This window comes from Clarias gariepinus, chromosome 9, assembly GCF_024256425.1.
Source record: "Clarias gariepinus isolate MV-2021 ecotype Netherlands chromosome 9, CGAR_prim_01v2, whole genome shotgun sequence".
Taxonomy (NCBI): domain Eukaryota; kingdom Metazoa; phylum Chordata; class Actinopteri; order Siluriformes; family Clariidae; genus Clarias; species Clarias gariepinus.
In genome coordinates, this window is record NC_071108.1 from 26,828,911 (window position 1) to 26,846,654 (window position 17,744).

Here is a 17,744-nt window from a genome sequence, read left to right on the forward strand (position 1 = left end):
GGTAGTAAGTGCAGAATGCCAGGGCCCAAGGTTTCACAGTAGAGCATTGCCCAAAGTATCACACTGCCACATTCTTACTGCCTTCCCATAGTGCATCAATGAGCCTGAGGTGCACATGACCCTTTCACCAGTTCACTGGTTAAGCTTACATTTAAGTAGGTACTAACTACTGCGGGGCGGTGCAGTGTCTTAGTGGTTAGCACAGTCGCCTTGCACCTCCAGGGTCAAGGAGGTGAAAATTAAGAAGGAAAATTAGATCAATGAGTCCTGGCTTGAAACACAGCAAAAAAATAATAATTTAATGAATCTTTGCAAAGAGACGTCTGTAACACACACACAAACACACACACAGAAGTGAGCATATGAGAGAGGTGCTTCACCTTTTTTGCAGATCTTCTTATACACACACACACACACACACACACACACATTTACACACTAGTATCTAGAGGCTAGGGCTACTGTGTGCTCCGGTGGTGTAAAATTATCATTCTCGTCAGTAGACATTTTACTAATATGGTGTCCAGTGCATGGTGTGTCCTGGTGTAATCGGGCTGTTGAGCAAATATACATCTCTCCATCCAATTTGCTGGAAGATATTGATACACGAAATCACCTCCCCACCCACAGATCCAGTTCCAATCAATTTTTTTATAGTACCTTGTTATGTGTGCAGTTGTAAGCGTTGTCATTAGGGTAGAGTATGGTCTGGCACTTACTCCAGGGCATGATTCCCAGTGTGGGGTAAGTTGCAAACGGAATCAGTGCAGGAAGCATCCTGGGCAAAGCACAGCTTGTACTTTCCAGCACGAAATGATGCTCACCAACGTGACCTCAACCACCCACTCATGTTCTGGTTTGTGGAGTTATCAGAGATTAAGACTGAATTTAGGGATTGCATGCTCTCACAGAAGTGAGCATATGAGAGGTACTTCACCTTTATCACAGATCTTAACTCACACACACATACACAAACAGTGTTTCTAAAAGTTTGATAAGAAAACAATCTTAATCAAAAAACAAGCTCATGCAATGTTCAAGGCACAAAGTGTCAAGCTTTTAAAATTTTCCACCACACCTAGTGGTCTTTCAGCTTTTGCACAGGTTTATTCACCAAACAGGCATAACATTATGACCACTGCGAGGTGAAATGAACAACATGGATCACCAACTATACACCAGCAAAGTTGTGACAGAACCATGGGCAATCAGGACCACAGGGACCAAAGGGTAACTCATCCAGTCTGTTCTTACAGAAAAGGGTCCATTTCTGATGCTCAGATGCCCATTGTAGGCTCAGAGGGGATGGACATGAGTCAGCATGTACTTTCAGTGCTAAAGTCTCTTCTCTGATCAGCTCGTATGTTTTTTTTTCCTGTCTGCAAAACATTGATTTTAAGAACTGGTTCACTTGAGTGTTAAAAGTGTTATTCACTAACCCATGCGTTGAATGTTATGGCTGTTTGGTGTATACTGTTTACAATTCAGACGGAAATGATTATCCTATCACACGCTCAAAAAATATCTAACGTTTGTCCCTTTTGGTGCACCATAACTAATATTGATCACATGACCTCCATATGACACGCATGGGCCACTACCCTTTCCTCATAATTGTATTATCCACCCGTTTTCACGAAAATCCCACCTTCTGCTCGAGGATTGGGACACCATGGCGTGCCGATAGCTATTAACCAATCCCAAACAGAATCTGGTACAGGATTAACCAATGAAACAGCAGAGGCGGGATTTGACGTAATACAGGTGGGGGGAAAATATCTTTCAGTCTGATCCAGTTTTAAATACCTGGTTACGAGCTGTCAGATTATTTACTGTACTGGCAAAAGTAGCCGCGACGGATTTCGGCATTTGCTTTAGGACGATTTCCGTTAGCATACAGGACGCTGTTGTGTGTGAGGTGAGAGCTATTCGTTTATTTATTCATACATTTAGCATCTGGCTCAGGATCGCGCTAGCTTTATTGTGTGTTTGTAACGGTAGGAGAGACAATGGCAGTCTCATTTGGATCAGCTTCTTTACTTTATATGACCTGAACATGCTTTAAGATAAATATAAAGTTAACATAATTACATAAATAACATATTTGTTAATACACCCTAACTGGGTTTAATCCTTTCTAAGCTATCGGACATCTAACTAGCTAGCTAGCCATCATGAGCAGGTCTTTATAGGAACCCGTTTCCAAACAGGAAAGAGTGTGAAAATGTAAATTATCTTGTTTAACCGGCATAAGAGCACGAAAACACCAAACTACTAAAAGATTTATTTATTACTAAGAAAAAAGAAATCTGAAAATGTTAATTAGGGTGGGCTGAATGAACTAGCAGGGTTAAATTATGTGGTTTTAAAAACACCCTCTCTCTCATGTAATGATTAATGTTGACATTCGATTATTTGCTGTTTGGTATTTTAAAGTATATTATTTTGATTTGTGAAGGCACAGTGGCTTAGTGCTCAGCATTGTCACCCCCATGGTGTGGGTTCGATTCCCGCCTCTGTGTTCATGGAGTTTGCATGGTCTCCCTGCGCTTGGTGGGTTTCCTCTGAGTGTTCCGGTTTCCTCCCACAGTCCAAAGACCTGCAGAATAGGCTATTTGGCTGTCCCAAATTGCCCGTAGTGTGTGTATGTGTGTGTGCCCGGCAATGGATTGGCACCCTGTCCAGGGTGTACCCCACATTGTGCCCTAAGTTTCCTAAGATAGGCACCAGTGGGTGGGATGTATGAGAATAGTTTGCTTTATTATTTCTGACATTTTCGGCTGTGTCACTACTACAAAGCTGCATCTTCCAACATGTTCGTTAAGGGACCAGTTGCATACCACACGCAAAAAAAAAAAAAAAATCCATTTTTGTCCTTACATATCTTTTCTATGCTGTGTCACTCAGTGTTACTAAAACGTCTCTCCTCTGCGAGGATTTCTTTCTGAACGCCATTCCCTCGCTACTCCTTACTAGTTAAAACACTTCCAGAGCTCTCCTTCATTTGGTAGAGATAAGAGTGATCTATTTTTAAAATGTTCATACTTCTCCTAAAAGTAGGGCCAAAATTGTCACTCTGAGAATTTTTGGCCACTAAGGAGGAATTTCTTACTCTGGGACGCTACCAAGAGCAATACCTGACCTTCAATTGGGCTGATGTTTTTTTCAGCTAACACATTCATTGCACATCATCATGAACGGTGTTTAAGAGGGAACATGTATAACGAAAATGAATGAGGTGGATTATTTACGTTATATTACGTTTCTTTCAATTATTGCCAAAATTAAAATTTTATATTGATTAAGCAAAATAGTGATAGATTTTATAGTGATAGTGATCATTGTCAAATTGGTAAAAAATAAATAAATAATTAATTTAAATATTTTAATACATGGTTAATTATTACATTAACTTGTTTTACACAAGTTTTTTGCTTGTGTGAAACCTTTTTGCAAAATAGAAAACTACACCTAGTAGAACACCATAATTAAAAAAGTGACCAAGTAAGTAACATGTAACCATAAATTTCTGTGGTTAGTGCGTACATGACAGTAGCATACAAAATGAAAGCATTGCTGGTCTTGACGAGCTCTCTCTCTCTCTTATTTAGATTTCCTGTGTGAATGTTTGTCAACCCCCCGATCCTACTCATACAGTGATGGAGAGGCTTCGTGTTGTTCACACAAGGCACGATCTACTGATGCCGTCTTCTCCTCTTTAACCCACTTTAACAGTGTGTTCTGACCTTTATGGACCTCATGGCCTCTAGTTACACTGCTCAGTTGGATGACTCGGCAGAGGTGAAGGAGGGCTTCCTCTGCCCGCTGTGTCTGAAAGACCTACAATCGTTCTACCAGCTGCAGGATCACTACGAAGAAGCGCACTCCGGAGACAACCGCCAAGTCAGCGGCCAGCTTAGAAGTGAGTGCTGACTAAATGGCAGCTATTTTTAAGCATAAGTCTAGGGGTACATTCTTACAGTGCAGCTTTATTCTACTCACCTTTCAAAATTAGGTAGAGGCTGTGGAGGGAATTACTAAATAGAATAGGTGTACTTTTATACAGGATGTCACGTGATGTGGATGAACCAGCTATAAACTGCTAAATTATACACTACCTCCTTCTGTTAAGCCAAAGAATGAAATTACAAAAACCATTACATCACTTAGGCAGATTAAATAATTAAGTGATTTATAAATTTCAGTTTAGTGTCAGTGTTGATTTAAAAATTTTAGTCAAAATGATTTGCTCAATTAACAGAATTACAGTTGCTGTCAAGACTTTTCATTTATTTCTGGGTTAACAGTTGTAGCTACTTTTTTTTTTAACCATCATACCTAAATTATGTATTTAAAACAAATAAATGCTGAAAGACCTTTGATGAAGCTTCACCTGCTGATATTGTTACCTAGGCCTGGTGCAGAAAGCAAAGAAAGCAAAAGACAAACTCCTGAAACGGGATGGAGATGAGAGAACAGAAAGCAGCTATGAGTCCTTTTACTATGGAGGTGTCGATCCCTACATGTGGGAGCCTCAGGAACTGGGTGAGTTGGTAGTATGAAACGCAGCCCTTACATACTCATCAGTCAGATTCTGTAAAAGTTTGTATCATTTAAGCTGTTGTTTGTGGTTGGTAGTTGATCATAATTTATATAATAACTGGCAGCAGTGTGGCGTAGCGGTTAGCACTGTGGCCTTGCTTCTCCAAAGTAGAGGGTTCGATTCCCTGCTGATTATATTTGTTTCTCCAGGAGCCACTCGGAGTCACCTGGAACATTTTAAGAAACACAGAGCTGCTAGGATTGATCATTATGTCATTGAGGTCAACAAGCGCATCATCAGGCTGGAGAAGGTAAATGTTTGGTATTTTTGTTGTGTTTGAACTGTAAAAGCATAAAAATTATGAAACGCATCTGAAAATGTAATTTGTATTTCAAAACCACTAATTATTATTCGACTCATGAGAGTTAATGGAGTTTCTCGTTGGAATTTGCTTATATTTGTCTAATACATTAAACCTATATAAAAGTAGTTTAAATTTAAGTTTAATTTGTTGATCTGTTTCTTTTTCTAGCTCATTTCTTTCGATAGAACTAATATGGATGGTGGGAAAATAAGAGGTAAGAATTCAAGCTCCACAATGTTATTGCTGCCACGAGCTATAGACAATCATGTAGCCAAAACATGCTTTGTTTATTTGTGTAGCACTAGAAAAATCAGTCGTGCCATGGGTGAGCGATCAGGACGTACCATTCTGCCCCGACTGTGGTGAAAAGTTCGGCATGAGGAATCGGCGTCATCACTGTCGTCTCTGTGGATCAATAATGTGCAAAAAATGCATGGAATTTGTGCCTCTTCCTTTGGCATGTAAGTTTACACACACACACACATACAGAGATTGCCTTTTTTTGTAATTAGAACTTTATTAATTATTATACCTGCCTGGTTTAGGTCATTAAATCAAAGTTATTTTATTTTTTATTCTAGTCCACGTTTAATGTATTTGCTTGTAGATAAGTTAACAAGTGGCACACGAGAGGCCTTGTGTGTCCCTGGCAGTCCCAGACAGGGTGTGTCCCCTGGTGGAGGAGGCCCCACAATGCAACATACCTCACGGCGCGGCTCCATCACCAGCCTCTCATCTGTAAGCTCCGTACTTGAGGAAAAAGACGAAGACAGAATTCGTTGCTGCCATCACTGCATGGAGGCTCTGCTCCGTCACCAGCACAAGCTGGAGGAGAAAGACCATGTGCCAGATATTGTCAAACTCTATGAGGTGAGCATAGATTCTTTGTTTATATATAGATCTGGGACCAGAGTTGGGATTTACGTTTTAAAGTAGTTGCACTTGGGGAAATAAAATCTTTTTTTTTTTTTTTTTTAATCATTCTTACCCAAGCCCTGCCCCTCAGTACCTTGTAGTGTCCAGACATCCATACATCATCATGCAACCTCATGCTAAGGCCATAGCTGACACAGTGTTTCTCACATGTAGAGTATACTTTAACCATGTATATGCCCACCCTTTTAAAAATGTGTCCTGAAGAATGATGCCATCAGCGATTGATTGACTAGTTTTGAGTTTTGACTAGATTGAGTGGCAGTCCTACTCCTACACATCTGGGTAGATGAAAGGGCAGGGTTTGTAGGTTGGATCTCTGAAATGTAAAATTTATGTGTTCATATGTGTTTGTTGTATGTAATAGACACTGACTAACCCCTTTCTGTTTTATCATGTAAAATATTGTTACATATTTTATTTGTAGAAGTAAAACAAAAAAGCAGAAAGCAAACACGATATATTTCTACTTTTGGGAAGCGCTTTTACTGGTTGTTTTATAAGAAGTATAAACATAAGTATTGTTTAATCTGATACTGTTGATATTCCCATATGTCCATTTCTCTCTCTGTAACCTGTATCTGCTTTATGTCTGTACAGAGGCTTAGGATGTGCATGGAAAAAGTGGACGAGAAGGCGCCAGAATACATCCGCATGGCCGAGTCCCTCAAGTAAGACCTCACCTGTTTGCTATAACAGGAGTAGTGTGCATTTTAAACGGTCTGGCTTTATTTTATTCAACAACTTCCTCTAAAAAGAGTTGACCTTTCATTTGAACTTTATTTTTTTGGTCAGTTTGGTGTATATCATTAAAATCGTAATGATCAATTCTGTCTTTTACAGCGCTGGCGAGACCATGTATAACCTCGAAACTGCTGGTGGCCTCCGGATAGAGGTGCAGAAATACTACGAGCACATTGATGCTCTAAGGTAGGCTGCAGGATTTGGTATAAAGGCTAATTTTAGGTTTATTCGGGTTTATATATTTGGTGATTTGTATATGTGTGTGATTTAGCAAGAAGATTCTAACACTTGGACTAAAAGATGAGGTGCCACCACATCGGAAAGCAGTCCAGCTACAGAAGATGGTTCGCTACTCAGCGACGCTGTTTGTGCAGGTAACACTGAGACACACCCAGTCTGCATAATTTAACATTAATCTAGCTCATATGTTTCAAGGAGTGTCACCTGACCAATCACACCACTTCTCGTTATAAAAGTTCCACTTTCTTGTTAGAAAAAAATGTATCCTTCTTTTTGTTGTAATATCACACATGAGCATTAGTGAGATCAGGCACTGATATCAGATAAGAAGGCCTGTTTGCCACCTACAGTCTTCCTCTCCAGCCTTGGCGAACCAATATGTCCATGCTATTGTATACACAGTTATCTCTCTTTCTTTTATTTATATATATATATATATATATATATATATATATATATATATATATATATATATAAACCACAAGTAGGAGTAATGGTCAGATGCCCACATACTTTTAGCATTATAGTATATTTACCATGTACTGTACCTACCTTGCCCTGTACAGGAGAAGTTGTTGGGTCTGATGTCTCTTCCAACAAAAGAGAAATATGAGGAGCTAAAAGAGAAAAGGAAAGAAGAACAGGAAAAGAAGCTCCAGCAGGAGAGACAGGTGAGGAGCTACTTAAAGGAGCTCAAGCTAAAGTAATGCAAAAGTGGGCATAACTTTTTATTAACTGACATGTCATACAAATTGTTCTTTTCATTATACAGTACAACAGTACTACTCAATATAGTCTCCATCAGAAGCAGTGTATTTACACCATCGTAAATTGAACCCTATTTGAAAATCCTCCTTGTCGCAGTTGATGGTCTTTCACTGTGCTACATAAAGTTTACAGAGATAACACCAATGACAAGACCATTTCACGCAGAGGGTGACAATCAACTGCGACAAATGGAATTTTCAGTGATCGTGCAGATGTGTGGGTTGTGATAAAAACTGTGAGGAGTAGTACCTCTGCATAGAGGAAGAATTACTCTACCAACATGTGGAGGTTGAATGACCTCCACATTTGATGCACACTTTCGCTGATATATAGTATCAGCGCTCAAAATCATGTACTGTATTCTTTTTTTGATTAGTTTTGATTAATACTCAAGAACCAGCATGATAGAGACCAGACATGTTCCTCTGCATGCTTTATTATTATTATTCAAATTGCTTGAACATATCTAAGAGCTAAAAAGCAAACAAGCATGGTTTCTAAGAGCTGTCTAGCTTTTGTCGCCATTAACATTGTTTTCAGTGCTGCTTTTGAACTCTATACACTTACCATCTGAAAGCTATAGTCCTGCCTGAGTGAATCTTTCCAACAAGCACCCCAAGCACAAGCCAAGATGTTCATGTGAAATTGTTAAAATGTCCAGTGGTTCTTGAAAAGAAGAACAAAATACTTTGTGGTTGGCCTCATTAGCCTTGCTGGGCCAGTGCTAACTTAACAAAACAAATGTTATGGTTGCCTACGTTAGTAGCTTAAACTATTATTGTTCCGAGTTCCTTTTTTTCCATTTAAATTAAAGTTTATCCTATTAAAATGTTTTAAGAACCAGATCTTAACCTGCCTCTTGTTGGGCAGTTTAGGTGGCGAAATCACATAAAAACCTTGATATTAACAGTAATGTGGATAAAAAAAAATAAAATAAAAAAAATAATAAAAATTTTCACATAAACACTAATAGAGATCATTACTCTAGTTCTCTTTGAGACTTGTTTTTAAATCGCTGCTGCTTCCGCATTTTTTGGAATAGGAAAAAAAAAAAAAAACACACACTGGTCACAAAAAAAGCTAAACTCCAGCCCTTATTGTTTCTGAGACAGGAAGCCAAATGTCAGACAAACAGCTGTTTCTACGGAAATGTATTGTTAACCCAAAGCCTTATCTAGCGGAAGACATTGGGATTTGAAAAAGTTTCCGTTGATTTGGATGAATCAAGGCCTTGGCACAGTGTTCCAATCTGTACTTCACCATTTTTTCAGGAATTTTATTGATAACTCTTAATTTGATAGCATCTTTATATGACTGTCTCTTGCTGTTTTAGGCGGCTCTGGAGGCACAGAAGCGTCGACTGGAAATTGAAAAGAACCGTGCAACCCACAGTGCTAACGGAGACGCACATCGCCCCTCACTAGGCCCTCGCATGACTAAAGGTGGCGGCTGGTTGCCCTCCTCGACCTCTCACTCCACCATCGAACTGGATGACCCACTGCTGCAGCAGATTAACAACATTGAATCGTTCCTCCAGCAGGCACGTGCAGCAAATCGCACAGATGAAGCAGCCATGCTGGAGGAGAACCTGCGACAGCTTCAGGAGGAGTTTGACGCTCAGCAGATGAGCCAAGCCATTGAGATCTCACAACGTCAAGCCCAGGAAGAGGACCTACAAAGAAGCCAGATCCTTCATCTGCAGCAGAAGGAGCTGGAGAGCAAAATGTCCAAAATAGACTTCTCAGATCTGGGGGATTTAAAGGATGTCAAAGAACACTGGGAGAGAGAAGAAGAAGGGTGGGATTTGAAAACAAATCCACAACACAAGACTTTATCAATAAACTCATTTCCGCGTTTGCCGGGAAATTCGCCACCTTTACAGAGCGATGAATGCACTACAACTCCCCCTAGTGGAGAGACTTCACTAAATCCATTTGATGAAGATGATGCCACTCCGGTTGAGGAAGACTCCACAAACCCTTTTAGTGAAGAGATCCAGAAAGAGCAGCGGAAAGCTGTTGAGAAACCCAAAGAATACAACCCATTTGAGGAAGGTGAGGACGAGGAAGTAGACACTGGGAAGATAGGTTCTTCCAGGAACCCCTTCGAAGATGATATTGAGAATAATGACAAAAGTAACCCATTCAAAGACACATCAGACGAGGCGCCATCTGCCTCGACGAATCCCTTTGAAGATGATGATGACACACCAGCGCTGGATGACATAATAGAGGAAGAGCTCTTGCTTCAGCAGATCGATAACATCCGTGCTTACATATTTGACGCCAAGCATAATGGACGTACAGATGAAGTGGAGTTGCTGTCCCAAAACCTGAGGGAGCTACAGTGCACTTTACAGGAGCAGAAAAGAAAAGCACACTGACCCCTGGTGATTTTTGTCCATCATACAAATTCTGGTTTTCTTCGATTGGGATCAAGAAGGAAAGATTTAAGTGTTTAAAGTTTTGCCATTTGTTTCGGTTACTAGTACTGGCGTTTGGTATGCACTTATATCTGAGAGACTAAAGCAGGATGGATAAAACGCTGACATAGTGGGTAACATTTATACATAGCGTGTCTAATTTTAGTCATACATGAACAAAACATTGGTCTATGTTATTATTTTGGTTATGTTAGATCAGAAATAATCTTTTAGGTCTAATATTCATTGGGCCTCATTTATCATTCTCAGTGAAATGTGTGTGGAAATGTTCTCGCAGGTCAAACCGAACTACAAATGTTTGCCAGATCTTTGGAAACACTAAGGTTCGTCATGCTAACATGGGCATGTTGATAAAAATCCATTTACCCATAAATTTCCAAATCCATTCATATATGAGACGATTTACACTCAGTGACACCAAAGCAATAAAAGGAAGCATTTCTGTGAATACGAGTCAAAAATTATCCGCACTCTGGCTGTAGAATTTATTTTAATTCACTTAGAAAAGACTTTTCGACGCAATCCCCTTGCTTTTCAATTCACTTTGTCCATATGCCAACAAGCCTTTGTATTCCCTCAATCGAAAATTTTTTTTAGTCTGAGCTGCAAGACATGAATGCACAATGTTTTTACGTCTTTATCGGAAATGATCCGTCCAGTCCTTGTAGAGCTGCTTTCCAGGGACCAAACAGGTCAAAGTTCGATAGAGCAAGATCAAGACTATAGGGAGGATGCTTTAACACCTGAAAGTGAAGTTTTTGCAGAGAAGTGTCGACAGTGTGGGCAAAAGTGTGAGGATGTGCATTGTGCAAGTATAGACTTGAGCACTTCAAAAAGCATCTCACTATAATGCGCACTGCTAATTTTTGACTCACTCGGTTGACGTAGTAGCCCTTTAAAATTTTTGCTCTACTGCCATTTTCCTTTGCCCCCCACTTGCGGATTAGCTTACTACTCATGCAGAGTTCCAGAAGGTGTGTAATGTATGTTGTTTTTACAGTTGCATTTGTATTCTTCAGTGGAGACCATAACAGACTTAGCTTATCATTTAACAGGGTTTTTGTCCAAAGGAGTTGCACAAAATTGGCATAAAATTACTTAGTAATTGAAATAAATAAGCAATTTATACCAGCATATAAATTATACTTTATAAGGAGACGTGCAAATCAAACTGGGACTGCGAATGAGGGCCGTAATACCCATTGACGTTTACAGAAGCCTTCAGGACCTCAGTAAAACATGTGAACAGTGCAAATGTTTTAAAGAAGGCTGTACGTCTGTGAATGACGATCCCAGCTGAGGTGGCTTGGAGCCCATTGGCGTTATTCCCGCTTAAATTTAGCAAGTAAAACGCCTTATACTTGAAAATCGACTGATGAATGTGTGCTGTTATTCTGCACCATCAAAATTCCCGGTCGCACTTGAACTCCCATCGTATATAAAAAATACGGTATTTAATAAGTTATGCAGTTTAAACTATCATTAAGAATCTCCTTTAGCATATAAACCTACACAAACTTACTCCTGCAAAAGACTTCATACGCAGTTTGATAAATGAGGCCCATTATTTGGTAACACTGCTTACATTGAAACTGTCAGCCATAAACACACACAAATGTTAGCACAGGGAAAGTTAGGGTTGACATCAGGTTTCCTCATAATCCATATTTTATAGCTAATATAAAAGGGTCTTCTTACTATAACACTATTTTCAGCATGTCAAAAATGTTGCTTTCTTCAAGGGCTGAACAACAGGGCTAAAATACTCTCACTCACTCATCTTCTATACCGCTTTATCCTGTATTCAGGGTCGCGGGGACCTGGAGCCAATCCCAGGAGGCTTAGTGCACGAGGCAGGGTACACCCTGGTCAGGGTGCCAATCCATCGCAGGGCACACACCCATCCACACACTATGGGCAATTTAGGAACGTCAATTAACCTAACCTACATGTCTTTTGAATGTGGGAGGAAACCGAAGTACCCAGAGTAAACCCACCAAGCAAGAGGAGAACATGCAAACTCCACGCACACAGACGGGAACCGAATCCGGCCCCTGGAGGTGCAAGGCGACAGTGCTAACCACTACACCACCATGCCGCCAGCTAAAATACTGTCATCATTATATTCCTCCTTGTAAATTTAACAAGTCTGATTACAAAGTTGCTCACACAGAACATCTGATCAGTCCAGATTGCTTGCTTGGTAGTTCATTGGTATGACAGGACATTACTGCTACACATGGGGAAACAAAAATCTTATTAGCATCTTATTATTGTCAGCTGCACCATTTATTAAAACCAATTTATAACTGTCTTTTTCATAATGAGATGTTAACCTTTTAACTCAATTATTTCTAATAGTTTAGATGGTTGAAGTAGTAAGAAGATGCCTTCTTAAAATATAATAACATTGATCATGATTTTTCCCTTGCATAGCAACAAGTAATCTGTGATATCATTGGTGGAAAGGTGAACACACTTTACTTAGCAATTGTTCTACTGGGAATAGGTGATGTACACTGCCTGGCCAAAAAACAAAGTGGAACATGCGCACACATTTCTTTCGACTGCTTTTAGCTTTGATTGCGGCCTGCAGTGTAGTGGCCAGTTCATGTGTGAGCCATTCTTTCACAAACTGAGCCATAAAATATCCCTGTGCACTCCAGGAAGAAAAACTCCATAGATGTGATAACCTTGTCATTCAGTACATTCCGTTCATCTGCTGGCTTTCTTTTAGCACCTCATAGCATAATTGAACCTAGACTTGACCAACTGAAGCAACTCGCGATTATAACACTGCTTCAGAGGCTTGTACAGTGGACACAATGCATGATGGCTGCATCGCTTCATGTGCTTCCGTTCCATTCCATGACCTTTTACCTTTTTCAACTGCTCCAATCTTTATTCTTTATATCTGCCTAGTAAATTGAAGCCAATGTTTTACAATGCAGTTTCACCAAGCATTTAAGTGATCTCCATTTATGATCATTTGTTTTTCCAAATACATTTCTCCAATGTATACTTCCAGTTCCACAGTATACTTCCAGGTGTTGGAAAGTTAATATAATAATCAAAAATAGATAATCAAAATCCAGTCCAGCCGGAGTCTACTCTAAGTCTTTGCATGATGCAGGCCAATAATTTAATGCTTTTTTTTTTTTTGGACAGGCAGTGCATTTTCCAGAGTACTGATCAAAGGATCTGTATTACTTAAATCGAGCAGTTGTGTAGGATTTGTAATACTAATTTGATAAGGATTTAATTTCAAGATCTACATACCTGCTTGTGTGTAGACAATAAATAATTTCAAGTTGTTTGCATAAATGCAGATTTTCACATGTAAAAGTCAGCCAAAACTCTGACCCTTTTAGTCATTTGATCAACCTATCAAATACACACATTACCCCGCAATTCAGCTAACTGTCGTTGCACCTGTGTTAATAGGTTTCTTCTTGCTTTTTGACTTGGTATTCTACAGTCTCTAAAGCTCTGTGTTGGATGTCTGCTTAAATCTTTTATCTACACTTTAGTTACAAAATGGATGATATGTTTAACACTAAATCAGTTCTGCACTGACAGGTCTATCATACACTCTTAGAGAGAATCACAATACAACGTACAGAGTTTTATTTATCATGACTACGCAGTATTTCAAGCGACCTGATGGAGTACCACTAAAGACTTGTCTGCGCAGACCAAATGCTGAATTTTTGTTTGTGATATTTCTCAGACACTTTGGCATTAATTATGTGTTCGTGGCTAACGTCAGTGCAAAGTCTGTTAGCATTTCAGTAATGAAGCCTGTTCATATTCAGAATGCAAACACTGCACTAATAAAAACAACAAAGTAACTGGATCTTCAGTGTGGTGTCATTCATTTAGCATAAAGTCTTAGGGTAAAAACAAATCATCAAACAATAGTCCATTTTTATTTTACAAAAAAAAAAAACAGTGGCTGCTTGTTATCACCACAGTATGAGAAAGCATGAAGGCATTTACACCCATACTGACTGCAGTCCATTTAGGTAGAAGACCTGACTGAGGGATGAAAATATTTGACAATCCTGTCCTCTGCTTTTCCTGTGACCAGATTCAGTCCTCAGAGCTAGCAGCCATTTTGGTCCTGTATTTGCCAGTCATCTCTTTTGGCAAGGGTATGCGACCTGGGTGAGGAACCTGGCCTTCCACTTCACTTATACACTCGCGCAGGAAGTATTTTTTGGGCCCAAAGTTTGCAGGATTTGAGGACTCCTTCTTGGCTAATGCCTCAGCTTGCAAAACTTTACTGTGAGAAAAAAAAAGAGACAGTGGTGTGTTAAAGAGACTCACACATACGCACAATGTTCCTAAATTTACAAAAAGTTAAATCTGCGTATACTTGCAGATCACATTGTTCAAGCCACCAAAACAATTTTAAAAAATCTATTTGTATGAAAGATTTGTAGTTAAATTAATTTATCATGTTTTAGTAGCACAGGGCATAAAAAAACTAGAATATCATGAAAAGGTTTTTTATTTAATAAAAAAAAAAAAATCTGAAACTTCTCTGTATTCTAGATTTATTGAATGCAAAGTGATATATTTCAAGCCTTTATTTGGTTTTAATTTTGATCATAACTTACAGCTGATGAAAATCAAAAACCAATTATCTCAAAATATAAAAATATTTACAATGCAGCTTCAGTTTTCATTTTTGCTTTTCCTCCTTTTCAAGAAAACAAATGAATACAAATCTAAATAGACACAGCACAGGCAGGGTAGTTCAGTGATTAAAGCGCTGGACTACTGATCAGAAGGTCACAGGCTCAAACACCAGCACCTCCAAGCTGCTCATCCTGACCCTCATCATGACCCTAAACCCTCAACTGCTCGGATGTGTAATGAGATAAATGTGAATCACATTTATGTGTTTTAGGTCATTTTGGAGATTAAGCTTAAACAAAAAGAAAAGTGTCTTCATTGATAAAAAGAAGAGCTAATGAAGCTCTATGACCAATTGGTAAAGCAGTTACATTATTTTAATTCGCATGATTTAACAAAGTGTGACTCTTTGAACATGTTTCAAAACAAGTATAAGGAAAAACACTTACTCTGACTTGCCCAGGATCTTCTTGACATGCTGAGATATTTCTTTATAGTCCTTTCCTTCTACGTCTACCAATACCTGCTCGCCATCATCTAACAAAACATAAAAACTTTACAAGTCTGTTGAACCCAACACTCTGTACAAGGTGACCCAAATGTCTGGAGTCACACTATTGCATTTAGGCTGTTTGTCAATATTTACTAATCTGTAAATATTTTTGTATACAGTGTAACTTCGGATTGCGAGTAAAGCGGTTTGCGAGTGTTCCGCAAGACGAGTAAAGATTTTTAATAAATTTTAACTTGAAAAAAGAGCAAGTCTTGGTTTACGAGTACCCAGTATCATGTATCATGCATGCGCTTTTTGTTTTAATGCCAAGCGTCACGTGATCACCACCGAGCCAATGTTTTTTTTCTCTCTCTTGTGCTGCGGAAGTGCATTTTGGGTATTTTTTTGGTCTCCCCTGCTGGGTCTTAGTCTCTTACTGGTATAATCAACATCTGTACATGCATTTTTTCCCTCAGCCTGTCATGTGTGCACGTGTGCGTAATTTGACAACGTGCCGGTTCTCACATACTCTCTCACCTTTAATGTGTGTGTTTGTAAACCGGCATGGTGTCAAATTACGCACGTGCACAAACATGACGACAGACCCAAACACACACACACAGCCCCTGCGCAAATAAACGGAAACACCTATCTGTCTGGATTTTTTTTTAAATATTGTTTTATTTTTACTTCATATTTTGTATTAATTATTTTTATGTATTTATTGTTTTGGGCTGTGGAATAAATAATTTGAGTTTTCATTATTTCTTATGGGAAAATGATATTTGGTTTCCGAGTGTTTTGGAATACGAGCCCGTTTCCGGAACGAATTATGCTCGTGATCCAAGTTCCACTGTATATGTGCAATATATATATAATATACACACACACACACACACACACACACAGCTTAAATCATTGACAAACTCTACATAAATCCCAAACTATGCATATGTTACTTGTTAAAGGAAATATTGGCAGAAATTTATTATTTATTTTTTTTATTTTATTTTATTATTATTATTATTATTTTTGGTGTACGTTACCGTTGCTTGGTGGTGTCAGTGTTGCTATGGACCTTAAGTATATATTAACTATAATAAATTGCAGCCTTTCGTGACTAAATAATTGCACAGGCTCATATTGCGAATTCAGTTTTTATGTGATTTTCAATAATCATGCACTCTGCTTATGTGTGAATGTATTGCTGTCCTGGTACTGTACCAATATTAACGCCTATTATTCATTAAAAAAGTTGGAACAGTATGATTATTATGACAGTCAGCCTGTCTGCATAATAAAACTTAGGTGTTCATTAATACACTAGATGATGCCCTGCTGTACTTACCGAGGTAGAACCGGAGGAATGGTGATGGGGTCATATTTTTGAACATCATTACCTGCACCCAGGGATTTTTATACTGGATTTGTGGCACAGAGAAGAAAACGAATTTCCTGCAAATGACATAAACAAAGGTTATGAATTTCTGTTTCATTTAAAAGCAAATGATGTATATTTGTAACTAATGTCCTGTCACCTCAGCATCTTTTAGCTTCACTGTAACACAACTAGCCTCATGACTGTTTTTATTTCAGAACTTATTAAATAAATACAAACATACATTTTATATATATATATATATATATAGTAACTGTAAAGTTACTAAGTGTGAATATAGTTTAAATATAAAATGAAATGATTTTAGCTGACATGAACCACCAACACTGAGTGACAGTTAGCTAGCAGGCTAAGAGGTAACAGGCTAAGTGACTGACCTTGCGCCTTCGCTCAGTTCTCCATGCGTGTTGTAGTTCACAGTCATGATCTTTACAGTGTTTTTAAAGACTACCTCTCCTTTCTGCAGGTATTCTAATGTCCTCCGTATGGGGAATCTTCCTTTCATCGGCATGATTAAACCAGGCTGTAACTGACTCCCGTGGATAAAATCTAATTCTCAGCACAAGCTCATGTTCTGCTACTTCTTCTTCTCCGTGTTTTCTGTTAGAAGGAATACAAACTTACTGCCACCTAGCGAGTCGGCTCAACAACGCCGAGCTTCCTAAAGATTTGACTCTATCGTAACAATTCTTTTATTAGTGTAATATATTATTCATAACAGTTAATTATTAATTAAATAAAGTATTTACAAGATTTATTGCTTATGCTAGGGTGGTCAAAGCGCTAAGTCAAAGTATGGATAGTACAGTATGTCAAAAAAAAAAAAAAAACCTGAGTAATTAAACCTGGAAATTTCCACTGAGAACTAACATTGATTTCAAATCAAAGGAAAACACCGAGATTATTAAAAAGTAGATTTTTTTTTATCCAACACACCGCGCGCACATACACACTCACTTATTCACACAGTACAGGCAATTTGGAAACACCAATTAGCCCTATCTGCATGTGTTTGAACTGTGGGAAGGAAACCCACCAAGCACGGAGAGAACATGCAGACTCCATGCACACAGACCCCAAGCAGAGACCGAACACCAACTGGAGGTGCAAGGCTGTGCCACCTGTTACATCAGTTACACACACCCACTATATATATAATTTATATAAATGACACAT

General features: G+C 38.8%; 2 protein-coding genes across 3 annotated transcripts; one reads left to right on the forward strand and one right to left on the reverse strand.

Moving 5' to 3' along the window:
• Positions 1-1,626: 1,626 nt before the first annotated feature.
• LOC128530224 (rabenosyn-5) lies at positions 1,627-13,891 on the forward strand. Of its 2 annotated transcripts, none has more exons than XM_053504012.1 (12): positions 1,627-1,764; positions 3,612-3,922; positions 4,414-4,545; positions 4,753-4,853; positions 5,076-5,121; positions 5,207-5,368; positions 5,515-5,777; positions 6,441-6,511; positions 6,684-6,770; positions 6,856-6,958; positions 7,391-7,495; positions 8,926-13,891. In XM_053504012.1, exons 2-12 carry the CDS (start codon positions 3,751-3,753, stop codon positions 9,973-9,975), a joined length of 2,292 nt encoding a protein of 763 aa, XP_053359987.1. In that variant the 5' UTR covers positions 1,627-1,764; positions 3,612-3,750; the 3' UTR covers positions 9,976-13,891. The 2 variants fall into 2 exon arrangements, with proteins under 2 accessions (XP_053359987.1, XP_053359986.1); XM_053504011.1 differs by lacking the exon at positions 1,627-1,764 and adding an exon at positions 1,782-1,918.
• A 51-nt stretch (positions 13,892-13,942) lies between these two features.
• On the reverse strand, positions 13,943-17,162 carry mrps25 (mitochondrial ribosomal protein S25). The gene is made up of 4 exons (XM_053504013.1): positions 16,946-17,162; positions 16,518-16,624; positions 15,126-15,213; positions 13,943-14,320 (listed from the first exon to the last, which is right to left on the reverse strand). Exons 1-4 carry the CDS (start codon positions 17,077-17,079, stop codon positions 14,128-14,130), a joined length of 522 nt encoding a protein of 173 aa, XP_053359988.1. The 5' UTR covers positions 17,080-17,162; the 3' UTR covers positions 13,943-14,127.
• Positions 17,163-17,744: the final 582 nt, after the last annotated feature.